This window comes from Polyodon spathula, chromosome 20, assembly GCF_017654505.1.
Source record: "Polyodon spathula isolate WHYD16114869_AA chromosome 20, ASM1765450v1, whole genome shotgun sequence".
Classification (NCBI taxonomy): domain Eukaryota; kingdom Metazoa; phylum Chordata; class Actinopteri; order Acipenseriformes; family Polyodontidae; genus Polyodon; species Polyodon spathula.
This window is the reverse complement of record NC_054553.1, coordinates 6,056,996-6,076,038: the sequence shown is the minus strand read 5'-3', so window position 1 is coordinate 6,076,038 and position 19,043 is coordinate 6,056,996. Positions and strand designations below refer to the sequence as shown.

General features: G+C 36.9%; 1 protein-coding gene across 15 annotated transcripts in view; it reads right to left on the bottom strand.

Annotated features, from left to right (window-relative positions):
* LOC121295452 (ecto-NOX disulfide-thiol exchanger 2-like) overlaps positions 1-19,043 on the bottom strand; it is a 114,826-nt gene that overhangs the window by 29,466 nt on the left and 66,317 nt on the right. For all 15 annotated transcript variants that reach the window (XM_041220074.1, XM_041220085.1, XM_041220075.1 and 12 more), the window contains one exon: positions 3,017-3,148. In XM_041220074.1, the coding sequence (XP_041076008.1) occupies positions 3,017-3,148 (132 nt within the window). The remainder of the gene's footprint in view (positions 1-3,016; positions 3,149-19,043) is intronic.

The window sequence follows — 19,043 nt, the reverse complement described above, 5'->3', positions numbered from 1 at the left end:
GCAAACATGCTGCAGCAGGTAAAGAGCAAGGAGGGAGACATTTTAACAGCATTCGTACAGCAGAATGTCTCTACGCCTTTTTGTAAATCCAAAATACTGTTAAGTCCATTGAATTTTTAAAGAGAGATCAAGATACTGAAATAGGCTTTAAAATGTTTTTTTTTTTTGTGTGTTGGAAACCACAAATACAAATTAGCTGCATTTGAAAAACAAACAAAAAAAAAGTTTTCACCATGAATGTAAAAGTCGATTACACGGCTTTCTTCTGTGATAAAATGACAATACAAAAGGTTTATGATGAGAAATTGAAACTGGTTTGCATTAGCTGCTGCATAATTATCATCTCTGCTGTGGTTACTCTTGTTTGCCCTTAGCCATGGAGTCAGAAGATAACCTAGGTTGGGCCAGATCAGTATCTTGACATGAGGAACGTACAGCACAGCAGCTGTGCTGCAATAAGGGATGTTGGGGCTTGGCTAGAGCCCAATATGAACTGGGGGGGATTAAAAATAAACAAACAAAATTTGACTCCCTCAAACCACCTTTCCTAACTATCCTCCCAATAGTATAATGGAAAACACAAAGCCAATTGCTTCACTGGGAAGCTACCCAGGAAAAAAATAATGTTTTAACCATATGTTTGTTTGTTTATACCATTCATCAGTTTCTTTTCTATAATACAATTTACATATAATAAGCCAGCCATCAACCAGTTATGGGAAAGACATTGGAGTCTCTCCTGAGGGTAGTCATCAACTTTATTCTATCATGGCCTGTGCACTACACACATGTCGACATTCTGAATAATTCCACAGCGTTTCACAGAGTTCCTGCTCACTGCTAGATACAGCAAAGTAAAACTTTTTGAAGGATGGCGGACACACCTACTCTTCCAATGCGCAAAACAGGAGAGCTTCAAAAAATACAGAACCTACCCATCTGCCAACCTACCATAACAAAACAAAGTGAGTTACAGATGGCAGAGTCTCGAGTGAGGTTTATGGTGCTGCTTGGTCTTACAATGCTAATCAAACTAGGGGGAAACTGTGTTAACGACACTCGATTAGTTTCCCGATTAAACTTTCCATTCCGTCAAGCTGACATGGCTTACAGTTTTTTATTTTAAAAACAAGTAAAATAAGCTTGATGTTGGCATGCAGCACTAATATCACTGCCTGTAGATGGGCTCACATGGTGGATGCTACCCGACGTATGCGTCTGTATTCTGACTGCCACCATACCATGCTAATTAACAAAATCCAATACCCAGAGTGTGGTCACTTCACGGAGAATCCTCTGGAATTCTAGTCAATGTCTATCCTGCATAAAATATTTAAAAAAAAAAAAAAAAGGAAAATGCAATATACAGTCTAGGACATTGGAGGTCAGGGATTCACATTTGGCTGCCTCTACTACCCCCACACTCAAGCCAAAATAAGGTTATGACCAAGGCAAGTAGGAACCTGTGGACAAAGAAATTTTCCACAGATTCCTACTTGACACAGTTATAACCTTCACAAGCTTTTTCTCGGCACTGTGTTTGTGTGTGTGTGTATGCGTGTGTGTGAGTATGTGTGTGTATATAAATAAAAATCAGTAAGACACTGCTCTAGCCTTGACTTTACCAATAAGTGCTTAAACAGTTCTACGTGAGGGAAGTGTTAAAACATTATGTTGGGGATATTGGCTGTAATAAAAATGTAAAAGAAAATGCTTTTTTAATTGCACTTATTAATCTAATGGGCTGCATATTGCTGGTGCCTCTATTAAGATGTGTGAGCTCTGAGGATCCCTGCTGGTAAAATAAATAAAGTAAAACAAATTAAAAGGGAGAATAAAAAAGGTTCAGCAAAGAACACTTTCCTTGGGTACCTCCGCGATATCCCTGTGGAGGATTTAGCAGGGGAAAAAAAGGATATCTGGGAGGTGACCTTTCCGTGGCTCGATCAGAAAAGAAGCGCTTGATTAAATATTTGATTGATTTTTACATAAAGCTGGGAAGAGAGTGGTAGAGAAGACAGCAGCTTATCTTAAATAATGTCTGTCAATAAGTTATCTCCACGGCACTTCTGATACATTTTCAGATTTATGCAAGTAAGACTGGACCAAATTACGCAAAAACGATTCCATCAAAAACAGGGAAAATGATTTGCCAATTCTTTATTCCAAGCTGAATAAGGAAACTGCTGAGGCAGCAATCGGTTGGTTTTAACGGTTGTTATAATACAGGCTGACTGGGAGAGAGCAGCTGGACTCCCAGTGATTAATGGGAAGGTGAAATGCACTCCAAGATAAAACTAATTGGGGTCTAATGAACTGCCCTCACATCACATACTATAGCTGTACTCTTCATTACCTCTGGGGCACCTGAGCAATATCTGACATTGCCTGTTTGCAGGACCAGAGGGTCACTGATTGAAACCTTCTCGGTAGTCTGCATAAGCAGCATTCAGGACAGTTATCAGTCAGATTCTAGTATCTCATCCCTTTTTTTCTACCCTCAATATTTCTCTCAGGTGCCATTATTTTATTATTATTTACAAACTGCTTTTCTGTATAAATTCCTAAAAAAAGTATGTGTATATGCACAAGAGCTCCGAAAAGGCTTATGAAAAAGGACAATTTTTGCAGCAAATCCAAAAGACTTCAAACTCAGATCATAAAAACAAAAAAAACACAATCAATTAATGAGAAACTTGATTGGAAACGGTTCACATCTGTTTAATAAAATTACATCGGTCAGAAATTGTATTCTCCCCCCCTCCCAATACATTCCTTTTATAGACCAATCCTGACCTTCATAGTAACCACCGCCTCGCTCTGTCTCATATTGTACAGACTGTTAAAGACCGTGATCTGTATCTTAATGATTACCAGCACTTTGAAAGCGGCACAGGTGACAGGTTTGACAGCGGACTGACAGCGGTAGAGACGAAAGCCCCTCTAACAGTGTTTGTATTAGTAGAATACTCTCAACATTCTAGCTGTCCAAGGACTTGACAAAAATCAATCTTACCTGACATGAGAGGTTGTCCAGTCATGCCCATTGGAGCCATGCCCAGGTTGTTCATGGCTGTTGCCCAGGCTCCTGGGTCTGACATTGGCATTCCCATTGGGCTCGAGTCCATTGCCATATTCCGGATTCCTTCTGCAAAACGAAAGAAAAAGCAAGCAAACTTTAGGACACCCTATTCACATCCTACAGTGCTAATTTATGACTAACAAAAGCCTTCCCTCAGCTGAATTATTGTTTGTGATATACCATATTTTGTTAATAAAGATTCTACTTTATAAAATGAAATTGTGGTTAACTTACAGCTGTACTACCTGTTAAATGTACAGATCTATGTTTGGCATCATCTGAAAATTGTCAGTAATTATATTCTAGGCATTTTAACAAAAATTAACCGAAGTGTAAAATCTAATTTCTTCTCTTCTCTCTTCTGTGGAAGATCTTATGGTTCTTTTATACTTGAATTTGGAATATGCAAATATTTCAGACAATACTATAGATTTCAAAGTTGCATCCCAGAAGCAAATCATACCATGTGATTTAGCCTCATTAATTTAGTCTCATATACATAACAAATAATAATTCATGCAGTGTTCATAGCAGAACACTCTTGTGAAAGATACACATGTCCACAGATATCTTACCATATTTATAAATATACAAAACTATACCAGTAACACTAGGCTTATACAATATCAACATGAACCGCCATACATCCTCGAGGCATTAAAACAACCTAAAACGTTCTAAAACTGCTTCCTGCAAACCATAGATTATTTCCAAATTAAACAATCATATGCATACCACATAAGAACAGGAAAAGCAAAAATCGCTAAAACTTTGTGATGGATATTTGCTCTGATAATCTGTGCTCATTAAAAGGTGACTATACCATTAAATAGCCAGTTCCAAACTGCCACATCATAAATGCAAATTCTAAAGTAGATAGAATTCTGGATTGAATGCCATACACATGTACAAGTAGATATGTACACATATACACCTACACATATTGTAAAAAGCAACTGCTATATGTATGTACAGAAACTACTGTAGTTGGTGATTACAGTTTAATACAGCAGCGAGAGGCCATTTAGAACTGTCATTGTATTCAATGAGAGAACGCATGAAGCAAACTTAAACAAATATTTTTTTCTTTACAGGTGAAAACCAAAGATCAAAATATACCTATATAGATATAAAAACACTATTAATCAATCTATCCAAGAAGAAACTTTACTCGGTACATAAGACATACAGAGAAGTGAATGTTAATATGCAGATTTTAATTATGTGTTGGCTCTGACAGTATGTTACTTCTGTGTTGGCGCCGCATTCAAATCAGTAAATGAATGATTTTACTGAAACAAATTGGCTGATGTACACATTTATACAACAAAGCCATAACACTAAGCACTGCTGTCACTGCTAATGTGGTTTTCAGACACAGCCCGTGGTATCAAAGCTCCCATTGCCCTGTAAATCAGTTAAAAGCTAGTTAAATTGTTTTGCCACAGCTGCCTCGCTGCTGTAATGAAGGGGTAATACAGTTACCTTTGCTCCCCCCACACCCACGGCAAGCTAATTATATTCCCGTTTCTGAAACTATGACAAAGACATGAGAAAAAGCAGCTGCCGTTGTTAAAGCAGGTTGGCTGAACTGCCACAGAAACATTATTGACTCTGCCTCACGATTGCTTTAACAAATTACTTCCAAAGAGGAGCTGATTATTCCCAGCTGCATACAGCAAATAAACAAAGCAGAAATATCTCTTTTGATCTTAAAGGCAAAAATGGGATACATTAGTGTTTTAAATCCTGTCACACAGCATACTGAAATATCTACTAAAGGGATAGTGCCTTTCATTTTTAAGTGATCCTCCATCCACCTTTTAGGCATTATTTCAGATGGTGAACCGAGTAAGTGTAAAATATATAAATAAATAAAAGAAAGAATAGGTTGAGAAACTCTGGTAATACAATAATTGGAGTTATATACTGAAATAAACAACAGTATCTGAAGGCAATAGCTTGGTAGAACAAAAGCAAAGAATATCAAATGAAGACTATGGATAGGCTGCAAAGAGACCCCTTTACTACAGAATGCTGTATGGAAGCTTCCTCAGCTATCCATTCTACCAACACAGAAAGGTGAGATTTCATGTTTCATCTTAGTCTCTGTATAAAATGATAATGATAAGCCTGATGGGCTAATAACAGCCTTTTGCAAAGGAATTCTTCAACATGATGCTGCCCACGCAGAGCAATACTGCCAAGATGACTCCTATTTCCTTACCACCCTGTTAATACTGTCAGACAGTATCTGTGCCCCAATATTAAACCCTTCAGCAGGTATGTATTCCAGTGTTATACTACTGGTGAACATTGATTTTTTTCTCTATAACAAGATAACGTCCTGTGCTTTAATCAAATAGCGGCTTCCCTATCGATATTCCTCTCGCAGATCATCCTAGTAAAACACGTTTAGCGGGATCAATGTGTTTCACTGGTAATGCTTGAGTGATTTTCGTGGTGTCGTACACGTACACATTGCTTGTGACCAAATCTCCCCAGGAATGCCCCGTGTAACACCCCCAACAACTCATGCAATCCTATCTAGTCAGCACACTGGTATGTCACGTGACTGTCTGCTCACTGAAACGAAGGGTAAAACGGACACTACGACAGCCAAAGTATATACTTTTATATTGAAGGCTATGACTTTTTAAACAAAGTTACAGACTAGAATTACACGCTACTGTACTCTGCTCACCATTATTTACATTTTGTTATCTTCTTGTTACCTTTATTAAATCGTTAATGTTATTTCCCAACCCAGGAAAAAAAAAAAAATCGAATACGATAGTTATTATCACCGATAATGTTAACATCAGCGCTTTTTTTTTTTCATTTCCTTTATGTGATTAATAAAATGTACCGGTAATTTTACTTTAACCGTATGGTGCTTGCTTGTAACTTAATGTACCAAGTGCAGCAACAGTCTCGGGTCCAAACTGTCAGCGAGTGTAGAAATATACTATTTACATCCTCGATATCTCGTGTGTAGATTACACTGTAATAATAAAGAAATTCAAAGAATAAAACAGTACTAATATTATTAATAGTTTAGCTAATGCCTTTATCCAAGGTGACCTCCTTAACTTACTCCAGCAGCTTATATTGTTCGTTTTGGATTGTCCATTTACTACCGCGAACAAAAGGCTCTGGACCCAAACAGGGTTGTTATAGCGAGGGTGTACTGTATTTAGTATTTGACTGTGTTTAATACACAACACTTGTACATTTTAATATATAATGTATGCACATTTGTTATTTCATTTTTGTTATTTTTCACCACCCATAGTGTTCAACATTTAAGAGAGGGTATAAAGAAGTTTGGATCAGAATACAATATCATCCCTTACAAAAAAGTAACATACTGCAAGTATACTTGTACCAAAATTGTCTGGTTTTAGTATACTATTGGTACCATTATACTGTCCTATTTTGGCACAAGTATACTTGCAGTATACAACTTTGTATATTCTTTTTGTAAATAATGCAACGTAGTTCTCAAATGTTGGACATTTATTAGATTGTATCTTACTTATCTTTTGCATTCCTGCATTGTCTCTTGCTACATATACACCTCCAGATTCTGACATATACTTTTAGAAAACCAGGAGCAACTTCTGCTCTGGATCAAAAAGCTATAATGCTCTGCTGCTGCCAGCCTATGTAGATAACTATAAAAAAACTAGTAGAAACTAACTAAAACACAAGTCTGGTAAAAACAGATGGAAATCTGGAAAAGGTATGGAATTTTGATGTTGAAGAAGTTACAAGAACATCAAGTTTACAAACGAGATGAGGCCATTCAGCCTATCTTGCTCGTTTGGTTGTTAGTAGCTTATTGATCACAGAATCTCATCAAGCAGCTTCTTGAAGGGACTCGGAGTGTCGGCTTCAACAACATTACTGGGGACTTGGTTCCAGACCCTCACAATTCTCTGTGTAAAAAAAAGTGCCTCCTGTTTTCTGTTCTGAATGTCCCTTTGTCTAATCTCCAATAGTGACCCCCGGTCCTTGTTTCTTTTTTCAGGGCGAAAAAGTCCCTTGGGGGGACATCTTTTAGAATTTTGAATGCTTGAATCGGACATCAGGACCTAATACTGATCCTTGTGGTACTCCACTCCACTTTGAGGTTTCTCCTCTAATCAGTACTTTCTGTTTTCTACATGTTAACGCTCCCTAATCCATGTACATGCATTTCCTTGGTGTGAGATACTGTACCTATATTGAGTACTGTGAACTTTGTACAAATCACATCCATTGGTCAATTATGGGCAACTTGATATTTTTTTGGACAATCAAATGTCGAAAATGGATTGCCCAGTCTTCTGGCTTTCGTTCTACCCTTGTTTCAAGTGTACCTTGAATCAAGTGCATTTTTAAAACTGTAAAAGACCTTGAAAAATATTAAATGTGTCAAATTCAAATTCAACTAATAATTAGATTATGTTAATTGAGAGCTTAAGTTGGAATGAAAACCAGAAGACCCTGCGGCCCTCGAGGACTGGAGTTTGACACCCCAGCTTTAGATTATTAAAATGTTCCCTGCTGTGGATTTGTGTGTGTGTTTTAACTACCTTTCTAAACATACACTGTAGTGCTAAAGTCAGAAAATTCATTTTGTATTCTACTTGGGTCCAGCTCATGAAACTAATAGAATCAACAATGTTTTTTAATCTATCGGTTGAAAGATTTTCTTTTTCACTGACTGTGCTGGGACTGTTGTTGAAATCTTCAAGCTGCTAGCCCAGTGAGATGGAACACCCTGTAACTTACAGTGCCAAGCCCCTACAGCAACTCCACTCTTCATTGATCAATTAACTCAAGTCGACAGGAGACAGCCCATATGCACCCATTCAAAACATTAATTATTAACCAACCTCATTTTTTCAATAATCTTCATGCATTTTTCATTATTAGACTTGCAGTGCCAAATGAGAAGGTTCAGACGATAATATATATATATATATATATATATATATATATATGATATATATAGATATATCTATATAATATATATATATATATATAGATATATATTTTAATTTTTAAAAAATCAGCTCATTAGGATTAGGAACAGCCTACGGCGCTCATAAAGGAACTTGCAGAAGGTGCCAAACTTGGTGGCTATTGCTTAACTATACTTGAGCCAATCCTAGGATGCATTGGTTGTTTATTCATTAAACGATGTATACTTATCAATAGTGATTCATGAATGAGGTTTCACTGTCAATCAATGAATCCCCAGCCGAGACCATAGTTCAGTCATCTGAATGAATAACCTCTGCCCCAGGACTGCTTGGATGATGACAATGATGATGCACTGGCTTTCCTGCCACCATCGTCTCCCATGAACTGCTATCATGTAAAATATGCAAAAGTCATAAAAGAAAACCACGTTATTAACAATTGTCCCTTAAGTGTACTATCCATCTTCCGGCAAAAGCAAATGAGGGTGAAAAACAAGTTATTTATACAACCCTTACTGCTTGCCTAGGCTTTCTTCTCCTCTAAAAGATATGAAAAAAATCTCTTGGGATTCTATTAAATCAGCTGAGTCATACTCTTAAGCCATCCTTCAGGCATCTGCATAAGATAAATACAATTTAAAAAAAAACGCCACGCACACACAATTGGCATTTAAAAGCATAATTACCATGCCTGCATTTTGCGGAAAACTAATTCTATGAAGCTCATTCCAGTCGAGATGGCAGGACAAACACAAGGTGACAAGAGCGGCAAAGCTCTAGCCTCTTCTGCCTACAATCTGGCAAGCTTATGAATTAAATATCAGCATACATCAAAAGCTTATGGATCTTTAACTTTATTCTTTTTTTTCCCTTACCAAACATATCTGCGGAGGCTGACATTTAGTTTTCCGACATTTAAATAAGACTTCTACATATCTCTGTTTATAGCAAACCAAACAGACTGGGAATTAAAACAATATTTAAAACATTAAAAACAAGGACACAAAAAATGTAATACTCATTTTACTTTAATAACTGTTTTTGTAACTACATATATAAGAATCTAGAAAAACCTGACACAAAATGACACTTCTTTAAAAATGTGAAACATATTGCTTGAGATCCTGATACATATTTTAAAACGCCATTACATATATTAAGATTATCTCTAGACACGGATTAAGTTTGTCATTAGTTTCACTCCTGCAGTGCAATTATTTTCTTCTCGTAAAATTTGATAACAGCTGCACAACCACAGATCCACTTGCAGCAGTGTTTTTATTTTTATTTTTTTTGTAATGCCAACACATTTGTGGCATTTTATAATATGTTTTGTTGAAAGATGAAAAGTTGTTCTATGACACAGACTTTTTTTCTGAAAACCAATTAATCATTTGGTTTAGATCACTCTGTCATCTACACTCTTTAACCACTATGAAATCCATCCATTGTTCCCACTGCGAAAGAAAGACAGGACACAGACAGACTAAAAGAATATACCTTTTTTTTTTTATTGAAGCCAAATTTCAGAACGGTTATAAGGACAGTTAGGTTCTAGAGAAAAAAAGCAAGCAAGCGCTAGCTGCTAACCAAGTTAATTCCTGACTGCTCTGTGTTAAAAGGTTTCAGGGGAAATGTGGGGTGGTGATGATGATGATGATGGATGTTACTGTTGCTCTGGAATCAGCTGGCTATTGCTCACTCACAGTGGCAATACCCAGACAGGCAGTGTATCAGAGAGGTCAGAAACAACCCAAATCCCTGCCCTAGGGAGAAGAGAAAACTGTCTGTGCAAAAAAAAAAAAAAAAAAAAAATGATGCAGAAACCTCACAAGCCTGAATAAATGAAAAACCCTGTGTTTCCCTGACAATTGATCAATGACAAACATCCCATGCATAACTGAACAGTGTATACAGTCACCACAGGAGAGGTTGCTGTCCTAACCTCTGCAGATACTTGTTTAAATGGTAACTGCTAATTATTTCATCCCAGACAGCCACGGCTTTTTAGACGTATGGTACAATTAATTTTGATGACTCAGACATTTACGGTTGGGTTGTTTTTAGTTTTAAAAGATTGGGTTAAGACTGCCTGGGCCAATACTACATTCTCCAAGTAGCATTTCATAGGAGGTGTATCAAAGGCCTCTAATTCTGACAAAATGTCTTTCAGTCTTCAAAACATCTCCTCACTTACAAAATACTTTTTGGTCCCTTTCAAACTTTTAATAGAAAGCATTAAAAGACATTTTCATCATTGTTCTAAATAACTTCCTAAGCTATTCCAAGAAGTTGATACAACCATCCTGTTGGTTTTAATGCTGCTTCTGTCACCAGAGTACAATATCAAATATCTGAAAACAAGAATGCCTAGCACCAATCCTCTCAGGGTTGATCAGGCTATTTGATCTCTCAACAGCAACTCAACCTATGTCTGCAGTTAATGGGATAACAGGTTAAATTAATGTTTTAGTGCACTTCCAATTTCCATGCAAATTCTTTTTTCTCAAGGTAAGCTCAAGGTAAGTCTTTGTTTAGGTACAGTTGTGAAGACTTGTAAATGGAGGCTGCTGTTTTCTATGAAATATTAAGTTTGCTTTTATTGATAAAAAAAAAAAAAAGCTACTTCAAAAGAGACAGTGGGAGCTCTATTGATTGATTGGGAGCTGGTACTGTAAAATACACTTTCATCCCTGTTCTGTTTTCTAGCTAAGACACATCTTCACGCACACAGCACATCTTTGAATATATGCTTTGCTCGTTACCCCAAGAATTACTTGCAGCTAAGCAGATTGTAATGCATTACCTAGCCCTCATACCTCATTAGTCTTTTTTACTCTATTTTTCAATTTCAATGTCTAAAGTGTAGCAGCTAATGTCCGCTCTGTAGCAAGTGAATGTTATATGCACAAGCATCACCTGCAAAACCAGCAAGATTGAGATAAAGATCGTGGAGCTGAAATCTGAAGGACATTCAGCATTCGATTTTTAGGCTGGGTTTTAGAACCGCCAAGTTTTTATACCACATCTAACTAGGTACTCAGACCCACTACCTTCCACACTGAAAAATCTGAGTGCTACAGATTTGACACTATCTTGAATTTTGTAAACTATTTTGCAGATTTTGTATCACAGCAAGCTTTTTTTTAATTTTTTTTTATTTTAACTTGCTACCCACCTACACCACAGTCCAGCGCTCTTTGCAGTGGAATACTTGAGCATTGTATTTTAGCGCACTACCACATCAGTTTAACAAAGTCAGATTTTAGTTGATAATACATGACTTTCTACACCAAGCACTTAAAATAATTAGTGCAAGGTCTGGGAAAAGAAAAATCCTTCCAGTATTTAATTTGGCCTTCCTTCCATCATCAGTGACTGGACTGTCAGTGCCCCCGCTGGGGTCCCCAGCGTACCCAACAGCAAGGAGTTCCAGCATGACAACGACACTTGACATGAAGCTTTGGCTATGCCTCAGGCACACATAACTCAATGGCTTTTATTTGAACAATATGAGGGCCTTTGAGACTGCAGTAGGATCTAACAAAGGCCCTCTTCTCTACCCATGCCGATGTGGTGGCATGAAGATATTTCCAGGGAGACTGTCCTTTAATGATGTGCACAATTGAAAAGATGCTGTGGTTCCATGTTAAGGCTTAAGGGTAAAGATTCTGGGTACAGTGTACAGATACGGCCCTTTTTTTTTTGTAATGAAGTTGCATCATCCAAGGATTAACTAAAAGAGCTTCAAATTGCATCCCAGTAGTTGAGCAGTGAGTTATTTCATTTACCCCTACACCCACTGACAATATGAATTACTCTGAAAGTGATAATTACACTAATGCATATATGATTTATTTAATTTGTTTGTTCTGTGCATGAAAGATTAGCCAAGCAATACAGGGAAATAACATTACAGCCCATTAATTTTAGAATAGAGAAAGCTTGTAAAATGAAACATGCAATCTCTTTTTCTTGTTTGTTGTAGCAGTAGTAGATGTTGCTCTTTAAAACTACCGGATCATTTAATAAGGGCATTAAAAAAAAAGACATAAGAAGCAAACTTATTACTAACAAGCCTATGGTCCTAGTTAGAGTTAATAACATAGTGGAGGGCATAATCTATGAGTGGGTGTAACTGACATCTTCTATCAAAGAAACAACACAAGAAAAACACAAACCACCACCTTTAAGGTGAGGTTATTGGGGGGGGGGGGGGGGGGGGGGGGGTTTCAGTATTTCCAAACCATATTTTGCAAACTTTAATATATAGTTATGTTGACTTGATGCCTGCAGAAAATAAACTGAACTAAATATAATACAAGATGTATAAAACAAAACAAACCAAAAAAAAACAGGAATACTGGATCCACAAAAGCAAAAGCAGCAAAAATAAAACAAAAAAACAAAAAACACACACACACAGAGACAATGAGAGACCCTTTGGAGACAATGATTAAAATGATATGCAGCATGACCGAGAAGAGAATCCCATGCGATTGACATATTAGAATTCATCTATAGTACTGTAGTGCAGCCCTCAGAGAGCCTGCCTATCAACGTGAATGCATGATTGTCTTTATAAGCAAAGACCAAACAAATTGACATAATAGAATTCCAGTACTTTCATGCTTGCCCTGTAGTACAGCCCTCATGTAAACAGTGTATCAAATTTAACCCATTATTTTCTTCATAGGCAAAGACATAACTAATATAAAAAGCTTTAAAAATCCTTAATAAAAACAAGAAAACATATTCCAATACACAAATTCTTGTTATACCCTTGAACGTAGAAGTGATAATAATATTGTTGCCAAGTGATAATACTATCGTTTAGACTGGAGTTGCTCCAAATGTCAAGGGCAATAGAAACCATACCCACCACACAGGTCGACAGTATTAAAGCGAACTTTATCTTTCAATAAAAAAAATAAGATGCCTCTGAATACAAGCCCTACTTCTTTGGAGACGTTTCGGTTAACACTCTCCATCAAAGCAAATGAAACGTAAATACGTCATCTACGCAGAATCTGAGTCTGAGTAAACAAACGAAAGTGCCAGCGCAGATCCAAAAAACTTTTCAGAAATGTCAGTTTTGAATTCTTGTTCATGTTTCACAGCGTTTCTCAAATTTCCCAACACTTCTTGGACAACGTTACAATTATTGCCACAATCATTGCCAACACCCCCCATCCCCAAAGATTCCAATACCAAATGTATCACTTTTCATAATAATGGTAACATCTCTTTAAATCTGAAGGAGGATTTTATTTTATTTTTGTAATGTTTGAAACCAATGCAGAAACAGAAATTCCTTAACGGTACCCAGTCTGAAACATCTGGAAACTGTTAGTATTGTAACTAGATCTTAACAGGGCTCTGCTTTTTACATAATGATTTGATATTTTAAACTAGGGCTAGATATTTTAAACCGATCAGAAACTCTTGCCAAACATTCTCCATGGCCAGGCCTATTGTTCTAGTTAAATCAAAGTCCTGTAATCTTTACAATGTGAAAGAATACACATTTGGTGTTGAAAAGGAGCATATCTACAGACTTCAAATAATCTCAATTAATTAAATCAGATGCATTTCCAAACCATAGCTAACTGGAGACTATTTGAATTATAAGATGCTTTCACATGGGGCTCCCGAGTGGAGCATCCAGTAAAGTCACTGCCGACCGTGACTGGGAGGTCCTAGGGGGTGGCACACAATTTTTTAGAGAGCGAGATGGATACTTATGAGATGTTAGTCCTGAGGCACTAATGGAGTTTTGACCTCCAATATAAAATGCAGACAAATACCAATCGTTTCTCGGTAGACACTAGAGTAGCGCAAACAGCTCTTGTATACAATCCATCCAAGAGTCCCTGAGCTGGCATTATCTCAGCCTTCCTACAGCTGCTGCCAGAATCTTATCAATGGCAGCCAATTATAAAGTCAGGAGCTACATTTAGAAAATGTCAGCAGCACAGTAACCTAGTGCTCTCCTTATCTATCACCAGCAATCCCTACAGACAAGGGGAGCTCCATTCGGATTACTACCATAAATTTGAGGGTCTGGCTGATAGGACATGCAGCTACATCTCAATTCTGAAGAACATCGGCCCTATTCACCAAAAGTAATTGGTTACATTAAAAAAAAGATAACGTTTATTTATTATTTATTAAAATGATGAAATGACTGCAGCTGTTCATAAAGTCTGTTTGACCCTCCTAGCTAAGACAGCATTAAAAAAATATATTAACAGACTGGGTACATGATGGCTATGGGGTTTTGCCTTTCAGTACTGTCTGCCGACATCTTGGACTGATTGACGTGTAAACAGCATTACCTTGGCTTAGTTTATTCTTTTACTGCTGCAACTAAAGTGAAGAGGTGTTACCACATACTATGGATCAATCAGAAAATAAATAGAAAACAGAGAACAATCTCACGGGTAATAAAACAGACAACTACTGTAAATAAACACAGAATCCAAAGACTGATAAACTTACAGAAGTATGATTGCAATACACAGCTGAAGAGTCACAAATCTTTACTGTATTGATCTCACAAGGTTGCAGATACTGATTTCTTCAGATGGCTAAAGATATACATTTAGAGTGAATGCAAGCGCACATGTGCAAACACATCAATATATCTGGTAGCGTTGCCAAGATGAACTTAAATTAGCAGCAGCCTGGATACTGCAGGGGTGGTTTTCACTTGGTCTGTGTAGTTCATTGTTCCATACATTATATATTACACGTATCAAAGAGAAATATGGACATGCTATTTTTTTTTTCATTCAACATATTGATTGGAAACATTTGATTCCTTGGAATACACCTCCATCTCTCACTCCATCGGTCACATATGTAGTAATAAGGTGCAAGTGTAATGTACAATTGAAAAACAATTACAACTGGTTAAAAATAAGACTTGTTTTATCTGAAATCACCATGTGTTAGAAGGCCATCCTGTTCCATGCCAGGAGTAAATCCAATGCTTAATTTTGAAGTTAATCCTTTTGATTTAATACTGAAATGCTTTATCTGTCACAAGAAGATAAACCAGACACACAATTAGGCAAACTCCATGCACAGTTAAAGAGTTCCAACATCAGCCAGCTAATTAAGGCAGACATGTTGCATGACCTGTTTCAGAGTTTCATCTCGCCAGAGCAGAAACAGTGCTTTGACTGACCCCTGCCTGATGGGAATTTCTATTCTTCCTGAAAGAAAATGCCAAAGATGATGTCGTCTTTGGCCCGTCAACAGCCAATTTGTCAAAGAATACAGACAGATCAGACAATGCGCCTTGTCACAAATCTTACAGCAAACAAAAAATGATCTGAAATCTTACTGTGTCAATTTAAGCTACACATGAAATTCACATCATCCATTAAAAGTTACTCCACACATCTACCACCAATAATAATAAAAAAAAAAACACTACAAAAGCTATTTGATCAGAATACAAGATTGAATGGTTCTGACCAGATTAAAAAAAGATGACAATTTATTACATCAAGGAAGACTGAAACAGCTGTAGTAATCACTTTGTTTTAATCAACAAATGCTAATTTGAATTAATTAGTGTGTGCTCCTTAATCTCTCATTTAAACATGTGTATTTAAGCAACTGAATTAATGTTTAGCTGGAAGGGAATTTCTTTCTGACTATTAATGGTGATAATCTTAAGAATTGTGGTATCCATTATTCTATGAAGGGTATTTAATTAGGTAACAGACCCTCTCATTATCTTTAAACATAAATCTAATATGAATTGTTATTTAAAATATGAACTTGTTGCAAATATAAATTTACTGGAAAACATTGTATGAAGTGTCTCCAATTACACTGGATTGAATTTGTGTATTTACATTGTAATTACTACGGAACCACACATGGTATTAAAACCACATGTGTAATTTTTAAAAACATTTGTCATCATTTGTCATTTTGGAATTAAACATGTTGCTGCATTGTAACTATGGAACCAGATGTCTAGTTACAGTACCAAGCCTTTTTTGAAAGAAAATCAGGAAAGAGAGACTCACTTATCTCAACCTAATATGGACATTCATGCCTTTCTCATTAATGCCAGATCTGCAGCAAGGCATGCTAGCTCTATCTGACAAAACTGAGGAGCTGAAACCCCAATTTGCCTGCCTGACAGAGACCTGGCTAAATGAGTTGTGTGGTCCAGACATAGTTAATTTGCTTCCTCCTGGTTATAAAATTTACTATGCGAACAGAACCTCAAAACGTGGTAGTGGTGTAGCCCTTATTTTTCAGGACCATCTGCATTGCTCCTGCAAGCCTCCCATTTCTTTTAAATCTATATAATATTCATCCGTTCATTGTTCTTTTGAGAACAACTATTCCTTTAATCTGTCCATTGTTTATCGACCCCATGGTTCGGATTCCAACTGGTTGGATGAAATGCTTGAGCTAAGTGCGACCCTGACATTGGAGCCCTTTTTCTTTGATATTGGGGGACTTCAATGTTTGGACCGACTCCCGTATTGATAAATTAGCCTCCCAGTTCATGGATAATATGTTTAGTCTAGACTAGAATCAATCTGTTTTCCCAGCTCACAGAGCCTGACATACACTGGATGTAATCTTTTCAGCACAAAATCTGGTCTATATTTTGGATATCATTCATGTTGAGTGGTCGGATCATTTCTTGATTTCATTTAAGTTTGCCATTAAAGCTTTTATCCGTAGCCATCATGTTAAAAAATACAAATTCTAGTTGGACCTAATTAACCATTAACCCCAGAGAATCGGATACCATTTTTGCAGGAGGAACTGAGGGCTGTTGATTCCAGTGCAGCTTGCCGAGTTAGTACCTATGTATAACTCTTCACTCTTCACTTACCAACAATCTTGATTCAGTGGCTCCAAAAAAGTAGATTTGTCCTAAGCGTCTGCCCCCCAAACCCTGTTAGACCTCTCAGCGGCCTTTGACACAATACAACATGGTCTTTTATTGCAGAGTGTGGAGCAGGATATGGGCATATGTGGGACTGCACTTAACTGGATCAGGTTGTTTCTGACTGATCGCTCCCAAAAAACAAAGGGTCCCTATTCCTCTTCAGCCAGTCCAGTCGCGTGTGAAGTCCCACAGGGGTCCGTATTACCTCCCCTATTGTTTAACATCTATGTGAAGCCATTGGGGGAAATGATCAGGGCACATGGCCTGTCTTAATTCAAACTACTGTGCTTAATTCACAAAGCACTCTCTCAGCAAGTTCTTCACCATCTGAATAAGAAATTTCAGGTTTAGAATCCTACTAGTAGTCTGAGGTCCTCGCACACTATGTCCCCGTGTCAGCCACGTTTTAAACACAAACGTTTTGGAGCTTGCGCTTTTTCGGTCCTTGGTACATGGATTTGGAATGCTCTGCCTGTAGAACTCTGCCTTACTGCTGAAATTCCCCCTTTTAGAAAGAAACTAAAAACATTATTGTTTCACAAGATATGCTAACACAATTGTAAGAATGTATTGTCAAATGTTTTGATACTGATATTTCATGCGGTGTGCTGTTTTCTGTAAATGTATATTCATGTCCTGTAAAGCGCTGTGAAACCACTTTTAGTCTGTTGCGCTCTATACATTTTTTAAATAAATAAATGTACAGTAGATACTTAAAGCATTGTTTACAGGGATATTAACTGTATGTAAAATACCCCTGAATTGATCATTTCTAACTCAAGTAAGACATAAAATGAATAAAAAGCAAGTTTCCAGCTCATTCTATCCGACTGTTTCTGATTTATAGTTGTAACTATGCATTATTCTAGTCAAAGTCCTAACAATGATTTATTGCCACAAAATGGCACCATAATTGATGAAAGACTCTATGGTAGCTCAGTCAGCTGGAATAAAAAGAAGGAGGAACCAATTTAAATTGAGAGATGTTATTGCAAATTTAAATATAAGTAAGCCTGACACTTCAATCATAAAATTTTTTGATGGCAGCATAATTTTGATTGGCAGCCTGCACAACCCATAACGTGTAACTGGAAACCATATATACCAGTATATATGAAAAGTCTCAGGCAGTCAGAAAACTCTGCAGATGTTTAAAGGAGTTGTGCCACGAGTAATACAAAAAAGGTAGAGGGTGTGGCCTTGAAGGCTGAATCAAGTTTCCAGACAACCACAAACACAGACGAAAGGAATTCGATACGAAAGAACAAACAGGGGCTTGGACAGAAATCTTATTGTGTAGAAACAGCAGCTCTTGATAACCAACAGCCAATGGGTTTATACCTTCATGAGGGGCTCCTAATGGAAACTGGGAGGAAAAAGCTCCATATCAATATACAGTCATTGAAAAAACACTAAGGCATGTTTTTTTTTTTTTTTATTTAAAGATAACTGTTGGCTATAAGCAATATATACTTTAGTGTAATTTTCTTGCAAAGATTAGTAGAGAAACTTTTAGACTTGTATTCTTGTGGATCCGGCATTTTCTCCATGTATTATACAGTAGACCTATAAAGATCTATACTAAAAAAAAATCAGGATTCTCACTTTCTGAATAAAATTGAAGCTAAACGAAAACATGAAAATATAACCCAAGGAAGATTTTGGTAAGGGATAAACAACAAGAAGTGTTGAACGCGGTAAAAATAATAATTTAATATTTTTTTAGCGATTTAACACTGAGTTACACTGATTTTTTTCCCCACTAACTGATACTTGTTAGATAATAAGATTCAATTGATTGTAAATATGGTAAATGGATTTCTTTTTTTCTATTTTGTTACACTTAGTTCCAACAGTTAAAATGTTTGTCTCGTATTGTGAGAATGTTGTCCTGAGATTTGTACCAGACTTTGATACTGTAGACCATTCCATCCCACTGAATCGTCTTGAAAGCACAGTGGGACTGTCTGGCCTTGTCATATCCTGGTTCAAATATCTTTCTGTTAGGTTTCAGTTTGTCTCTGTTGGTGAGGTGAAAAAAATCGGCATTATAGGA